The sequence below is a fragment of the Danio rerio genome, chromosome 22 (assembly GCF_052040795.2).
Source record: "Danio rerio strain M-AB ecotype USA chromosome 22, GRCz13ab, whole genome shotgun sequence".
Lineage (NCBI taxonomy): Eukaryota > Metazoa > Chordata > Actinopteri > Cypriniformes > Danionidae > Danio > Danio rerio.
Genome location: NC_141042.1, coordinates 38,056,172 through 38,073,548, shown reverse-complemented (window position 1 = coordinate 38,073,548; position 17,377 = coordinate 38,056,172). Strand labels below are relative to the sequence as shown.

At 39.8% G+C, this 17,377-nt stretch overlaps 2 protein-coding genes across 4 annotated transcripts in view; one reads left to right on the top strand and one right to left on the bottom strand.

Moving 5' to 3' along the window:
- Positions 1-17,377, bottom strand: part of srfa (serum response factor a) — a 45,230-nt gene that overhangs the window by 17,452 nt on the left and 10,401 nt on the right. For both annotated transcript variants that reach the window (XM_087302364.1, NM_001110526.2), the window contains exon 2: positions 15,432-15,698. In XM_087302364.1, coding sequence (XP_087158490.1) covers positions 15,432-15,698 — 267 coding nt within the window. The remainder of the gene's footprint in view (positions 1-15,431; positions 15,699-17,377) is intronic.
- On the top strand, positions 7,965-15,261 carry LOC141380241 (uncharacterized). Of its 2 annotated transcripts, XM_087304667.1 has the most exons (3): positions 7,965-8,137; positions 8,343-8,461; positions 9,676-15,261. In XM_087304667.1, exon 3 carries the CDS (start codon positions 9,851-9,853, stop codon positions 14,423-14,425), a length of 4,575 nt encoding a protein of 1,524 aa, XP_087160793.1. In that variant the 5' UTR covers positions 7,965-8,137; positions 8,343-8,461; positions 9,676-9,850; the 3' UTR covers positions 14,426-15,261. The 2 variants fall into 2 exon arrangements, with proteins under 2 accessions (XP_087160793.1, XP_087160792.1); XM_087304666.1 differs by having other exon boundaries at positions 8,343-15,261.

The following is a 17,377-nucleotide window of genomic DNA, read 5'->3' as shown; positions in this document are numbered from 1 at the left end:
GAACACACGTTGGCCACAACAGGAAATAAAATAAAAAAAAACTGCACCTGCGTTATTTGCGTTTTTTTTTTTTTTTTAAGCGTTAAATATTTAAAATAATCACGTGCATTAAAGCGCAAATTTTGACAGCCCTATTTAAAACACCTGTTTAAATTTTTCAAAACAACTAACCACAGAGTTATGAGATCAGAAAAATACCAATCTGTAAACTAGGACTGAGCGATATGGCAAAAAAAACAAAATAAAAATCTAGGTTTTTTCATAAAGTTTGACCGATTCACAAGTTAGATTTTTTTTTATTGTGTGACTAGTCAACTTAAAACCTTACAACAATATGACTGAAGTAGCATTCTTTTTATAAGTAACTTGAAAAACCATACACCTTGCCAAACATAAATTGTTCAACAAGGTGTAAATAAATGTAAAACAAATTCACGAGTTACATATCGCGCACACCTTGCGAAACGGACAGATTTTATACTTGCTGCGTTAGCCATTGTGATATTCTCTAAAACAGGGTGCGGTCAAAAGAAACCCACCGTAAAATCAAACAGAGAAGTTTTAAACATTGTGCACTTTCAGATTTAAGCCTTAGCTGGATATTTCACTTCACTTAGAGCTGTGTTACACACTACATGGAAGGTCATTTTCAAAAACCCATAATAGGAGCTCTTTAATTCCTAAATTGTAAGGGGCAAATGTTTAAAGCTTTACCAAAAAAAAAAAAACAATAGATTTGCCCCCCTGGAATTCTTTATCTGTCCTGGATGAAAGGAGACGCAAATAAGTCATCATAGGTAATGTTAGCACTCTTCTGCGAGTTATGCAGGATTAATTATCCAATCTTTTGTGATGGAAATCAACGAAAAGCATGAAAAAAATGACAAAGTGGGGAGTTTTTAATTCTGACTCAACGCAGAAGCCCATTCATACATTACATAACAATGTCACACTGCCTATTCCATTATCCACTCAATTAAACACTAGAACAGAAATGTACTTCGTCTTATTTTACAATCTGGAACATTTTATTCTGAACAGAAAGCGAAAGATAAGACTATTACAAACACACAGCAAGTCAGAAATCAGTTTCCTAAAACGTTAATTTCAATTTAATTCAGCATACCCTTGACAAATGAAATAGATTAATGGTTCTTAAAGTGGTGGTCACAGGAAAATGAAGGGGGGGGGGGTCACCTGGTGATTTCCAAAAAACCTATTTATTTTTATTAGACCATAAAAATTACTATATTTAATCCAAAAACCCACTGAAAAGAAAATAGTCATTTATAGTTACTATTTAGTTACTATATTAGCTTATAGTTACTAGTTCTACTGAATTGCAACCCCTGAGGCAATTACATAATATTAAAGACACAGCAATAGCATCAGATGCAGCAGATTGATTTTATAACACCAGGTTAAACTTTCTCTCCCATTTACAGCACTGACATACAGAAAAAATTATGAGAAGAATAGACTTTGGTCTAATGGTGTGTGTGCGCCATTACATGCAAGGTTTCTGTATTTATAACCACCTAAGAGGATATTGGGGCTCGCGAGTCACTGCATTGTCATTTTGAGGGTCGCTGGCAAAAAGGTTGGGGAACTCCTGGAATAGATGACGGATTTTCATTACACAAGATTGCATTGGCTGGCCCTTTAAAAGCACATACTTTAATAGAAACCATTTCTCCTAACATTTATTCCTGTGGCAGAGCAGGACTGATTGATTGTGGCAGAGCTTGTGGCAACAACTGCGTGTGATAAAGGCAATTGTTTTAGGATGATCCCAAGAACGGCAGCTGCCTTCACAAGAAAACAGGTGTCCACACAGCGAGAGAGAGTGAGTGCGCAGCTATTTCAGGCAGCTCGGAGCAAAATCTAGCAAACAAGCTTGACGGATCTAGCAGGCCTGATCAACATGGAGGGGTTTTCTGTTCTCCTTTAAGAGAGGGGTGAATAACTCATTTCAAAACTTATATAGCAGAAATGAGCTTGGTTTGGTGGCCAGGGCGGATCTGATCCAGAATCATATATCGTAAACCATCAACAAATGAAAACCAAAACGCAAAACTCTTTCAATACGACTTCATGGGTACTACTGAAAAACAAACCAGTGTTATGAGCTGAAAAGCAAACCAATAAAATGGATGTGGACTTACTACCAATGTGGCAACTATGAATTTATAAGCTCTGTGTGTTTTGGCGCAACACAGTGAAGAGTGAATTAGGTCCTCACGATACTGGGAAAACATGCAATATTGCTATCAAGTATTGGATAGCGATTTTTCTTACAATTTTATTATATATTTTTTTACTTTTATTAATGTAATGATCATCCTAAAATAAACAGCTAATAATGAATATTTTTTCTGCTTTAATTTTTTATCAATCTAAAAAAGTGAAGATGAAAACATTTAGCCCATACGTATGAATGACAACCAGGAAAGATATTCGGACACCTCTCTAGTCTCTACTCCTGTCCTAGATTTACTTTCTAGCAAATAACAGAACAGCACACACACACACTGAAATAAAAATTCTACCCATTTATGGCAAATCTCTCTGCGGTATAAGTATTGCATATACCGGGGGGTTATCAACCTTTTTCACTTCGGGGCACACTTCTTTCTCGGATCAATTTTTAAAGGCCCATCTGTCTGACATTGTCTCTAAAATGTTTGAAAAACTCATTTAAATCTTTATTTATTACCATACATTTATATATTTTATACATTTGTTGTGCATTCTATTATTTTCTATTTTCAGCATTTTTTTAAAAATTAGGGCTGTCAAAATTAGAGCGTTATCGCACGTGATTAATTTAAAATATTCTATGGGTTAAAAAAATAACGCAGTTGCAGTTTTTTTTACTTTCCTGTTGTGGCAGATGTGTGTTCAGGGACGGTGGGTGCATAGAGGCGACCGCAGCAGAATAGTGAGCGAATCCCCTGGTCTTCACTTTCATCCGCTACACCCACCCCCTCCCTCAAGGTCCTTACTTTCGCGATTTATTTCGGAATACCTGCGAACTGGTCACTTTCGGGTTGACTGCAAGGTGATTGCCGTTTGCCTAGAGGGTCAGTTCAGCTTGCTCTGGCCCTGCGTGTGTTTAACGTGCAAAGAAATTTGGATTAGACCAGGACGCGCTTTTAGAAGAAAAGTTTCAGTATAAAACAATTAATGTCAAATTACCAGGCTATCCTGCGTTTCCTCGAGAGTTTCATGCAATTTCGTGCGTTTCATTTTTAATCTTTATACTTTAGCTGCAGTTCAGCAGTTCATACTCATTCAGCATATTTTCATTCAGGATGTTTAAATGGAATTTGATACCGCATGGCGAACGGAATGAACAACCTCCGCATTTCAGAACTCACGTGATCCTTTAAGGTAATCAAAAATCGCTGTTTACATGGTAGACTCTTTTCCAAACTAGAGGTGTGAAAACACCCTGCTGAGAAGGTGGTGGTGGTGGTGGGGGGTCATAGTCCTTTAAAAAGGCACTTCCATTGTGTTTCAATTTGGTACCAAATCGCAGTAGCTTTTGACATCTTTAATATAGAAACCATTTGTTTTTAAGTAAACCATCTGTTTGTGATGTTGCATCAACTTCGTGTCAAAAATCCCAGGAGTTTTTGTGTAAGGGCCAAAAACTGTCCCTTCATCAAGCCAAATCAAAGCAGTTTAATGGAGTGAATATAACAGAATAAAGAATAAATTATAATCCATGTGGAGTACACTGCAAATGTTTTATAGATCACCCAAATAAATTAAAGCCTGTTCAAACAGACAAACTTTGGAATGATAAAGAACTTTATGAGCAAAAATCCCCATAAACCCAATTAAAATACAAAAAAAACCACACATTGTCAATTTAGGGTCTGACGTGGAAACATGAACCGCATTCCCATGATACTCTCAAAACATGGAGCATCCAATGAGCTTGTAATCAGCTTTTTTTTATTAAAAAGCAATTACTTCAAGAAATGTAGCTTTCTAATACGGCATGCTTACTCACTACATGTCCTAAATCAGCAGGGAAAAAAGCGGGGGGATATGTCATCCAAATCTGAAAACAGCTGCAGCTTATACGGAATGTGATCAGCCATGAGCCAAGAAAGTGTACTGGGAAAACCAGACTATATATGGACATGCAGACAGCATCTAATCCTTATCAATGAGAGTTGGAGATTGTGAATAATATGCGCTGCCTTCGCAAAGACCTGCTCGGGGTGACGTAAATGCTCTTAAATGTGGAAAAGGGGGTTGAAACAGGGATTCAGGGGGGGTTTTGGGAAGTAGGTTTGACTTCTTTTGACGTTAAAACATACTATGATATTCTGGAAAACCGAGACCTGCAAAGGTCAAGAAACTCAGGAATGGGGGGAAAAAAAAAAAGTTTCCACTCAAAGTTAATCTCAATTGGAAAAATTAGCATTTAGCGCTACAAAATACTCAACACAGTAGACTAATCCATCAACCAACCAGTCTTATAAGAGATATCTCGTCTAACCAACAGCTAGATTAACGAGATCTGTAACAACTTTTCTTGTTAACCAACTTAAGCTTTCAAAATACATCAAGATCTTTTGTAAACTATAAAAAATGTGGGTCTGTTGTCAGGGTGCGAATTATGCATTGGCAATGGGGCGGGGGGTCGACTTTTTTGTTAAGTTATCAAATTTATATGACATCAAATTTATTAAGACGCATTTAAGTTTTCAGTGTTTTGAGTGATATTTAATGTATTCTGACATACAGAAACTAGGGATGCTCAAAATAACCGATTAACTGTTAACCGAAAGGGTGCGATTTTATCCAATTAACAGTAGCAGTTAAATGATTAAATTATATTATTATATATATATTTTTAAAGTCTGCCTGCATAGGGAGCCGATCAACGAACGCACATTTTGCGTCGAGAGGGGCAATTTTTAAATGGTTTACTAATGGCCGCGAGTGTCTTATGCGGCTCACATTTTTTTCGTCAGTCGCGTCTTTTTCATTCTTCAACTATTCTACACATAAGCAGATGTGGGGGTGACGGCAGTGTTTATATTGGCAAGACGACTATGGAGAACTACGGAGAGACTAGTAGTGTTTCAAGTTATTCAGAGCTGTATGACTACAAATTTTGAATATCATTCATTCATTCATTTTCTTGTTGGCTCAGTTCCTTTATTAATCCGGGGTCGCCACAGCGGAATGAACCACCAGCTTATCCAGCAAGTTTTTACACAGCGGAAGCCCTTCCAGCCGCAACCCATCTCTGGGAAATTTTGAATATCATCATATTATTAAATATTACAATTATAATAACATCGGCAGCAACACTCCTACACAACACGCAGAAACTCCTTAATATTTTAGAGAAAGTAGTTCAAGTTTGCATTACCAAGGATTGATTTAATCCACGCCCGACCCACCTTAAATATCATGCGACCTATTTTTTGATTTACCTGACCTGGATTAACGTGGTCTATAACCAAGATCCAAGCATAACAGGGTTTTGTGCATCAGCAGATATGCAATGTCAAGAGAGTGATGCCACAAGGTCACGTGAACTGCACACACTTGATTATCCAGCCTAATGTATAAAGTCTGCCCACTGGGCTCTGTCCATCATGGCCTCCTAACCATGCCCATATTCAATTGGCTTCATCACTGTCTCCTCTCCACCAATCAGCTGGTGTGTGGTGTGCGGTCTGGCGCAAAATGGCTGCCGTCGCGTCATCCAGGTGGATGCTGCACACTGGTGGTGAATGAGGAGACTCCCCCCCCATTGTGTAAAGTGCTTTGAGTGCCCAGAAAAGCGCTATATAAATGTAAGGAATTATTATTATTATTATTAAAGTCGTGGACATGTGCATCTCAACTCAAAGCAAAACTTATCTTTTAAATGTCTATGGTTAATCTGTCATCAATAAGGTCTATTGATTAAAAGCTTATTGACAATTAATCGATCGTCAAGTAATTGTTAACATTCCTACAACCAACGTAGCTTTAAAGCACATGCTTTCTGCTCAAGTGAACACTGCAAAGAAAAATAGTCTAGTCCACACCATTTGTTGGGTCTTGTTTCTGAATATTTGAAAGATGATTAGACAACTTACTTCTACTATTTTTTGAAACTTTTAAAACATTACTCTAATACCTACACCTACAATCGTGAACCCAACAAATGTCCATCAAGAAAAACACAACCCTAAAGTAAGGTCATTGTAATCAGGCTCACTCAAAACCCTCTAGGCATCTGATCCCTTGAAAACTTCCTAGAGAAATGCATTTATTCCATGCAACTTGTTGCCTCGTGTCATCAATATCTTCAGATCATGTACCAAATTTCTAAGTTTCATGTATTTTCTCCCAACTATTTTATAACCTACATTTGTGAACACAACAAATGACCACCAAGAAAAAAATCTTCTAAAAAACACAACCCTAAAGTAGAGCTGCACGATTCTGGCTAAAATGAGAATCGCGATTTTTTTGCTTAAAATAAAGATCACGATTCTCTCACGATTCTGTACATGTAAAATAAAGGTATGGTAAAGACAAACATATGGCACAACATCAATATTAATATTATGTGTAGGTCTACTGGTTTCTATAAATAATTCTATTCTACTTATAATAATTCTGATGTTGAATTATTGTGTTTGAGATATATGCTTGCAATCTGTCATATTAGACAATTTTATTCACTGGTAAAATCAGACATTTGCTATTATCAGATTATATTCAACAATATATAGGCTAGAGTAGTTATACTGACATTGAAAACCTTTATTTAAGGCACAATAGTGAGTTTGCTATGAAAGAAAAAACATGTCAAATGCTTGTCGTAGTCATAACTCTAAAATGTGATTTGATCATTTAAATGAAGGGCACACTTTCGCTTTCATTTTGACTGCTAAGTTCTTGTTCATACTTTGCGCGCGGCACCCAAACGATCCCTCTGTGCCACAAACTGAATATTATTTACAACTTTATTACCTGTTACTCGCAACATATGCAGGTTCTGTTCACTAAAGTAGACGCACGCGCACGTCTATTATTAAGTAGAGCGCGCACGTGCGCCCTCTCTGTGATAACAGCTCACGGTCAGCAGCTCAAGTCACGTGTGATTTCCCGGCCACGAAAACATCATTATATGAAAACAAAAATGACATTTTTAGGTGAATTATACCTTATAAATACATTATGCGACTCATTCAACATCATTTGGAGGTGTCAATGTCACTGAGCAACGTGTGTGAAACAATGAAAAGACTCGTGCAGCCGCCTTTTCTTCTCTCCTGAACTTGAAAATATGATTGACAGAATCGTAGAAATGCTGGATTAAGATCGTCTAGGGGGTCGAATCGAGAACGCCATCTTTTAACGATTAATTGTGCAGCTCTACCCTAAAGTAACAATCATATCAGGATTACTCAAGACCATCTAAGCCAGGAGTGTCCAAATTCGATCCAAAGTTTAGTTCCAACCCTAATCAGACACACCTGGACTAGCTAATCAAGCTCTAACTAGGCTTTCTAAAAACAACTTGCCTTAACACACCTGTAAGGATGAAGCTAAAAATCGGCAGGACACCGTCCCTCCAGGACCCAGTTTGGACACCCCTTATCTAAACCAAGCATCTCAAACTTAATTCCTGGACGGCCAAAGCTCTGCACAGTCTTACTCCAACCCTAATCAAACACAGCTGATCCAATTAATCGAGGTGTTCAAAAGAGTCTTAAACTGTAAATAACCCCAAGTCATTTAAGTTAGGTTTCAGTGTTAATTATTTATGCTGCTTTTAATTACTTCTCTATTTCTTTAAAAGTTGTTGTGTTTTTGTTATTTATTTGAACTCCGCTTTGCACTAAGTTATTTAGCCTATAGAGACCCTTATTTTGACGCGCGGCTTGCCGGAAGTGGTCAGGTGCGCGAGAGCGCGCAGATCACGGAAGCAAGGAGATCGGAGAAGCGCGCCTAGCACGAGGGAGACAGCGATCGCTTGCACAGAGAAATGCACGGAGCTAATGTTACATTTAAGGACTGATTTAGGAGAGATTTAATGCATATTTGAGTTTGTTTTTTGTTCTGTTCATCTTCATTGTTTGAACACCTGGTTGGAAGGGAGAACAAGGTAGATGAGGACATTTTTTATACATATTGCTAAAATTTGATGCATCTGTTGGCTTGCTAATAATTTAAATTGCTATTTTATCGTAAAATTAGTCATATATTTGCAGATACTTAATAATATTGTCACTAAGTTTATTGTTTTGTCTTATTATGTGAACTATTATTCATTACATCTTTTCTATTTGTGTTTATTCATCTGTTCTTAGCTCTTACGGTGTTGTACAGTCTTTAAGGACAGCAAATGCAACAATAAAGGCACAAAGGAGGACAGTGCAACATCAGTGCATGAGTTTAATCCTTTTATTTCTCCAACCGGGCTGTTACAGTAAGAGCTTGCACCCACTGACATTATTTGCTGATGTAAATGATGACGGATCACGGTTCCAATTTGTGCACTCCTGCAAAAGTAAACGAACAAATTGATAATGTTCAAAACAAAGAAGTTGATGAAGAAATAGAAGTTCAATCTGAAGAATTAGACACAAATGTACGTCGCTCTACCCGTGAACGAACTCAGACAGACAGGATGCTTGCATATCAAAGGGAGGAGTCTCATAAAGCAGAAAGAAAGCTTATGCATGCATATGAAAAATGGAAGGCTGAGGCTCGGAAAGCAAGAAGTCAGTTGAAATTAGACATTTCTGAGAGTGAATTAGCATCACTCATAGACTCATTGGAAAAGGAAAAGGACAGTGTGATGAATGCATACATAAGGGTTAGAAGTAATGTAACTCCACCCACTGATATGAGAAGGAAAATTGATGCTTGTGATGCTGTTACAAAGGATATAGTAAAAATTGCATATGAGAGGATCTCAGGGGTAGATGGAGGCTTTGACAATGAAACCGTAAAGGGGCATTTACGTGAGCTGCTTGAACGAGACTACGCTCGCTCTGTTTATGGTTCTACTGTTTCACGCATCAGCTCCAAATCCAGTACACCTATAAGTCAACCCTCTCTGAATTCTATACTAATGGCTAAACGCATAGAAGCAGCAGCAGAGCTAGCAGCTAAGGAAGCAGAATATGCTACTGTAATAGAAGAAAGGGAGCAAAGAGAAAAATTACGACTTCTAGAAGAGAAGCAAAGAAAAGAACTTGAGGCTCAAAAAGGCGAGTTTGAAAGGCTCCAAGCGATGAAGGAGGTAAGAGCAGCTAGAGCAAGACTGGAGGTGTATGACAAGGAAGAAACTGTTGACACTGTTAATCAAGATGAAGGGCTGCAGCAGCCTGTAAGCCCTCCCACGCATAAACCAGTATACTTATCCTCCGTTAATCCAACGCCTAACATTTTATCACAGAATCCCAACGCTGATGTGTCTCAATTAGCGCAGGCTGTCCAAGATAGCATAACACTAAACAGACTTCCTATGCCAGAGCCCACAGTTTTCAGTGGTGACCCCATTCACTTCATAGAGTGGAAGGCTTCATTTCAATCACTCATTGATAAAAGACATATCTCTTCAGGAGACAAGTTATACTACCTGAAGAAGTACGTTACTGGGCCTGCTTTGAAAGTGCTAGATGGTATCTTTTACAGAAATGATGAGGAGGCTTACAAGGACGCGTGGAAGAGGCTTCTAGATCGCTACGGACAGCCATTCATCATACAACGAGCATTCAGAGAGAAACTTGCATGCTGGCCCAAAATTCAATCCAAGGACTCGGTAGGACTTCGAAATTTCTCTGATTTCTTGAACTCATGTAAGGATGCAATGCCACATGTAAAGGGACTGGAAATATTGAATGATTGCGAAGAGAATAGGAAACTTGTAAGCAAACTCCCTGATTGGGCGGCTGCCCGCTGGAATCGTCAAACCACACAAACGTTGAGTGAAACTCAAGATTTTCCAACTTTTCAAGAATTCGCCCATTTCATGTCTGTTGAAGCTGAAGTTGCCTGTAATCCAGTCACATCCTTTCATGCCCTTCATGTTTCAGAACCTAACAAAGAGAAAATTTATTTCAAGGTCAGTAAACCTAAAGCTAATGTCTTCCATACAAAGACTGTCACACAGCATGATAATTCTAAGCCCACTGGAAAGGTCAATAAGCCATGTCTGTTCTGTCAAAATGGTGAACATCAAATTCATGAGTGTTCTAAATTCTCTGCAAGGTCTCTTGAAGAACGTAGACAGTTCGTAAAGGATACAAGATTGTGCTATGGATGTTTGAGGCTGGGTCACAGTGCCAAGGACTGCCGCTCCCGACATTGCTGCAACACCTGTAAGGGAAGACACCCTACCTGCCTACATGATGACAGCTTCAATAGAAAGGTGAGGTCTTCTTCTGCTCAGAGCCCAGAAAATGTCCATGAAGGAGTTGCGACCATGTCATTGAGTGTAGAATCTGGATGCACGCCTGTTAACACCTCTATGATTGTGCCAGTGTGGTTGTCCACACATAAAGACCCAGTTTCTGAGAAGCTCGTCTATGCTCTGTTAGACACACAAAGCGATTCAGTCTTTATTGAATGTGCAGTATGCAAAAGTCTTAAAGTCGACTCCTGTCCCGTGACGCTTAAACTCACTACTTTGGTTGGAAAGGACTCCTTGATGTCAAGTGAAAGGATTTCTGGTCTTCGAGTTAGAGGTTTCAATTCCTCACTGATTATAGATCTACCCCCTGCATACACCAAAGAATGCATTCCTGTGGATCGCGCACACATCCCTACAATGGAGACTGCAAGTCATTGGAAACATCTAGCCACTCTAGCAGACAAAATTCCCCCACTTCAAAATTGTGAGGTTGGACTATTGATAGGATACAATTGTTCCAGAGCGCTAGCGCCCCGAGAAGTAATTCTTGGAACGGAGAATGAACCATATGCTGTTCGCACGGACCTCGGATGGAGCATTATAGGTCCTTCCTTAACACATTTTGAGCCCCAAAGCAGTGCTGCCATGTGTCATAGAGTGTCTATCAAGGAAATACCTGCAGTAACTCCCACAGATGTGATAAAAGTGCTGGAATCTGATTTCAAGGATACAGAAGGGCACACTAAAGTGACGTCTCAGGAGGACATCATGTTTCTGAGAAAGCTGGAAGAGAATATCAGATTGAACAAGGATAGTCATCTGGAAATGCCCCTGCCATTCAGGAAAAGACCATATCTTCCAGATAACAAACCTCTTGCTGTCATAAGACTTCAACATTTGAAGAGGAGATTAATGAGGGATCAGGAGTACAGAGAGCATTATGTAACATTCATGGAGGAAGTAATAGAGAAGGGTAATGCAGAACAGGTGTTTGAGGAAGGACGAGAAGGAGAAAGATGGTACATACCACATCACGGAGTGTACCACTCGAAAAAGCCAGGGAAATTGCGTATAGTTTTTGACTGTTCAGCCAGATACAAGGGAACTAGCTTGAACGACCATCTTCTAACTGGCCCAGATCTGATGAACAGCTTAACTGGCATTCTTTTGAGGTTCAGACAGTACCCTGTAGCCCTAATGTGTGACGTGGAGAAAATGTTCCACCAATTTCATGTAGACCATGCGGATCGTGATTATTTACGATTTCTATGGTGGAGAAATGGAGATTTCAATTCACAGCCTCAAACCTTCCGCATGACAGTGCATTTGTTTGGAGCCTCATCGTCCCCTGGATGCGCTAACTATGGGCTGAAGCATCTTGCAAGAGAAGGTGAACGTCTGTATCCTCTGGGCTCGCAATTTATTATGCAAGATTTCTACATGGATGATGGAGTTTCCAGCATTGAAAGCACAGAGAAGGCCATCAAATTGGCTGAAGAAGCTCGTCAGCTTTGTGCACTGGGAAGCTTAAGGCTTCACAAGTTTGTGTCTAATGACAAGGAAGTCTTGAAGACAATACCACCCTCAGAGTGTGCGGTAGATGTTACAGCTGTCGATCTTGCTCTCACTGATCAGCCTTTGGAAAGAGCTTTGGGCATATACTGGAGTCTGGAACAAGACAATTTCAAATTCCGTATCACTGTTAAGGACCAACCAGCAACTCGTAGAGGGATACTGTCCATAGTGGCCTCATTGTTTGATCCCTTAGGCTTTCTTGCCCCCTTTGTACTCAAAGGAAAGACCATTCTGCAAGAAATGTGCCGAAGTGGTATGGGTTGGGATGATAACTTACCCGCTGATCTACAATCAGCATGGGAACACTGGAAGGCAGATCTAGTTAATCTAGAAAAGATTGAAGTGCCTCGTTGTATTGTGCCTTCTGGCTTTGGGAGAATCATAAGGAGAGAGATTCACCACTTCTCAGACGCCAGCATGAGTGGATATGGTCAGTGTTCATATCTCAGACTCGAGAACGAGCAAGGTGACATCAGTTGTTCGTTGCTCATGGCAAAATCTAGAGTGGCCCCACTCAAGATCACAACAATTCCTCGGCTAGAATTGGCTGCCGCAGTGGTGTCAGTTGCAGTGAATGACATGTTGAAGGAGGAAATGAACCTGACAGATGCAGAAACGTTTTTCTGGACTGACTCACAAGTGGTGTTAGGCTACATAAACAATGAAGCCCGCCGTTTCCACACGTTTGTGGCAAATAGAGTACAAAGGATTCACCGCACCACAACTCCTCAACAGTGGCGGTACATTTGCTCAGATGAAAATCCAGCCGATTACGCATCGCGTGGTCTAAGTGTTAACAATCTTGTCACTTCCAACTGGTTTAGAGGACCTAAAGTTTTATGGGAAAAGCAAATACCACCACCTATGGAAATCAGCAAGCAGCTTCCAATTGGCGACCCTGAAGTCAAGAAGGTTCAGTCACTCAACACGCAAACTGTACAGTATTCATGTTTGTCAGACCGTCTCACCAAGTTGTCCTCATGGTCCAAAGCTATCCAAGCTGTTGCACGTTTAATACGTCGTGTCAGGAAAGACAAGTCACATAATCACAGTACATTGGCGGAACGGAACGATGCACAATGTATCATAATCAAGGACTTACAGAAGCAGACATATGCAGAGGAGATAACTTTACTCTGTAAGGGCAAACAACTACCTCGCAGCAACAGACTATACAATCTTGACACCTTTGTCGACCAAGATGGATTGCTGAAGGTGGGAGGGAGACTTTGTGAGGCATCTATCCCTAATGCTGTCAAGTATCCAGTGATACTTCCGAAGGAGCACCAACTTACAAAACTCCTGATTGCTGATTGTCATGAGAAGATGGCTCATCAAGGAAAGGGAATGACCATAAATGAAATCAGATCAAGAGGATTCTGGATTACGGGAGTTAACAGGACTGTAGCTTCCTTTGTACGACAATGTGTGAGATGTCGCAAGTTACGTGGACCTACGGAAGAGCAAAAAATGGCTAACTTACCCTCAGAGCGCATCGAGCCATCCCCTCCATTCACATACAGCGGGATGGATGTTTTCGGTCCATTCATCACCTGCAAAGGTCGCAAGTCAAACAAGAGGTATGGACTTCTTTTTACCTGTTTCTGTTGCAGAGCCATCCATATTGAGATGCTGGATGACATGTCCACAGATGCCTTTATCAATGGCCTGCGTTGTTTCATCGCTATCAGAGGAGCAGTCCATCAAATAAGGTGTGATCAAGGCAGTAATTTCATTGGAGCCAGGAATGAGCTCACCAAAGCTATGGAGGAGATTGACACCAACCGTCTGGTAACATTCTTAGCGGAAAAACAGTGTGACTTTGTTTTTAATGCACCTCATTCAAGCCACACTGGCGGAGTTTGGGAAAGACAGATTAGAACTGTCAGAAGTGTTCTTCGCTCCACCCTGTCACAGTCATCTGGAAGGCTCGATGACTCTTCTCTGCGAACGTTCTTTTACGAGGCCATGTCCATTGTAAACAGTCGTCCGCTCACGGTTGATAGTCTAACTGACCCAAGTAGCCCTGAACCTCTAACCCCTAATCACCTCCTCACTCTAAAACCTACTCAAGCCCTACCACCTCCTGGCAAATTTGTCAGGGAAGATGTGTATGCCCGTAAGAGATGGCGGCATGTCCAATACTTAGCAGAACAATTCTGGGGACGTTGGCATAAGGAGTATGTGTCTAACATCACAACAAGACAGTGCTGGCATACACCAAGAAGGAACATGCAAGTAGGAGATATTGTCTTGGAGAAGGCAGTGGATCTGCCCAGGAATGAGTGGCGCTTGGCAAGGATTATTGAGGCAGTCACTGACAAGGACGGATTGGTGAGAAGAGTGAAAATACAGTTCGGAGATAGAAATCTGGGGAAGGATGGCAAACGTCCACATAAACCATCTGTGGTGGAACGTCCAGTGCAGAAGCTGGTCCTGCTGATGGAGGCAGCCTGAACATACTGACATATCCTTTGAGTAAACAGTTCATAGTAGTATATGTTTTAGTGTTGTTTACATCTAGTCTTAAATGGTTATAGTAGTAGTAGTAGTAATTATAATTCATTTAAAATCATTCGTGATTAAAAGGTTAAAGTTCATAATCACTCATGATTGGTGGGAGTGTAAATAACCCCAAGTCATTTAAGTTAGGTTTCAGTGTTAATTATTTATGCTGCTTTTAATTACTTCTCTATTTCTTTAAAAGTTGTTGTGTTTTTGTTATTTATTTGAACTCCGCTTTGCACTAAGTTATTTAGCCTATAGAGACCCTTATTTTGACGCGCGGCTTGCCGGAAGTGGTCAGGTGCGCGAGAGCGCGCAGATCACGGAAGCAAGGAGATCGGAGAAGCGCGCCTAGCACGAGGGAGACAGCGATCGCTTGCACAGAGAAATGCACGGAGCTAATGTTACATTTAAGGACTGATTTAGGAGAGATTTAATGCATATTTGAGTTTGTTTTTTGTTCTGTTCATCTTCATTGTTTGAACACCTGGTTGGAAGGGAGAACAAGGTAGATGAGGACATTTTTTATACATATTGCTAAAATTTGATGCATCTGTTGGCTTGCTAATAATTTAAATTGCTATTTTATCGTAAAATTAGTCATATATTTGCAGATACTTAATAATATTGTCACTAAGTTTATTGTTTTGTCTTATTATGTGAACTATTATTCATTACATCTTTTCTATTTGTGTTTATTCATCTGTTCTTAGCTCTTACGGTGTTGTACAGTCTTTAAGGACAGCAAATGCAACAATAAAGGCACAAAGGAGGACAGTGCAACATCAGTGCATGAGTTTAATCCTTTTATTTCTCCAACCGGGCTGTTACATAAACACCTCGATTAGTTGCATAAGCTGTGTTTGATTAGGGTTGGAGCAAAATTGTGCAGAGCTTTGGCCGTACAGGAATTAAGTTTGAGACCTACGATCTAGGCATTTAAGTAGAAGGCAGGTACCTTTGGCTCTGTGAGGCCATCAGCCTCTGAGACCTGGTAGGTGAGGTCGGTCTCCTCGAATCCCGTGGCACTCATGCGCTGGTCTGTTGAAGGGTCCGTACGGGGTGGAGAATCGGGGGAATTCAGGCAAGTCTGGATCAGGGCTTTACCCGTCTCACTGGTGATCATGGGTTGAAGTTTCCGCGTGGCAAATGTGTAGACGTGGCCCGTTTCACTGGCAACCAAGAGTAAAACTTGCGTCCCCGTCAGCGTAGAGAGTTCGTAGGCCTGGAAACATTGAGAAGAGAGAGAGATATCGATGACAGCTTTTCTACGAGTTGGGGTTTCCTTCGAAAGAGGCACAAGATTGATAAGCTACTGCAAACTCATTCCTTGTAACCGTAAGGATACTTGAATATAAAATAAAGACTAAAACAGTCACAAATGTTGAGAAGAATATAAAAATAGAATCCTACAGTGCAGAGGATACTTGTGGTTAAAGAAGTACAGCGGCACAATATAGAATAAAATATTGTGTTTTTCTGTTATATATTTTTTGAATACAGTTTTATCAGATGAGGCTTTATTAGGAAAGAGGTCATCATTTTAGTTTGATTGGCATGATTCCAGGGAAGTGGATCCGCATATATTGAATCAAATCATAATTATAAAGGAATACAACTGAGCAAAGATTAAGGTACAGAAACTAAATGATCAAATACAGGGCTCAACAATAAGGACTGCCCGATGGCCCGGGGTCAACGTGTGAGATGCTCAGGACAGTCGACAGTATCGTTACTGGCCCGATTGGGCCACTAATGCCCTGTCACTATTAGTTTAATTTGCCTGTGACTATTTGTCAATTGCGTGCAAATACAGTCAGAATAGAGAAACCGTTTGTGTTTTTAAGCCTTCAAATGCTACCTTCTCGGTTCCTCTTATCTGATTGGATGTTGTGAGCATGTTATTTTTTTCCATAACAACCAGTACAGCTAAGAGACAGCAACATGGCGGCAACTTCGAGTGATGATGCTAAAGGAAAACATTTGTCTCTAACGTCTTGGAACCAGACATTTACGAGGGTACACCACAACTAAAAAAAAAATAAAGTGATGTTTTGTACAGTTTGCCGTTAGTTTGGCAGGTCAGTCATCTTTTGTTTTGCAAAAAAATACCTGCACATTTTGCTACTTTTGTTTGCAAAACACTTTATTAACATTTTTTAAATATTTAAATTCTATATTTACAAACATTTTGACTTTTTTTTTTATTTGTGGCTAAGAAATAGCTATTAACTTTTTTTGGTGGGGCCAGTGACAATATTGGCAGGGCAAGTAAAAATCTGAACCACTGGTCCGATCGGGCCAGTAGAAAAAAATCCTTAGCGTTGAACCCTGAAATATATAGCATAAAATTTATCGTATAAATAACTAAATTCACTTTTACTACAGGACTGTTAAATGTTTGAGTCTAATTGGCTGATGGGCATTCTATGATGTGCAGTTATTTTCAGATAATCACACAGCTGAGTTAGTATCAGGCAGGTTTTGAGTGCATTGCGGCTTCAAATCACTACACAGAATAATTTCAGTTATTTTCACAGCTACAACAGTCGAAAAATCACAACAAACACAACAGAAGGCTTTGCAAGATATGTGTAAGAAACTAGTGCTACATACAGGATCAGTCTGAGGATAAAAACCAGTCAAATGTCTTAAAATATATATATATATTTGAACAGTCTTTAGGCGTTAGAACCATCATAAATGTGGAATAATTGGTTCCAGTCCATTAACTTATTAGAAAACGATGCATACCTGCATTATTTTCCGATAAATCAATGGCCAATCATCAGTTATTCCTTACTGAATCTTTGTTAAAGCTACAAATGTCATAACAACATCATTTAAACTCACTTGAAATGCTCACAAGGTCACAGGCCTTTAAAAAAACACATGCAAACGACA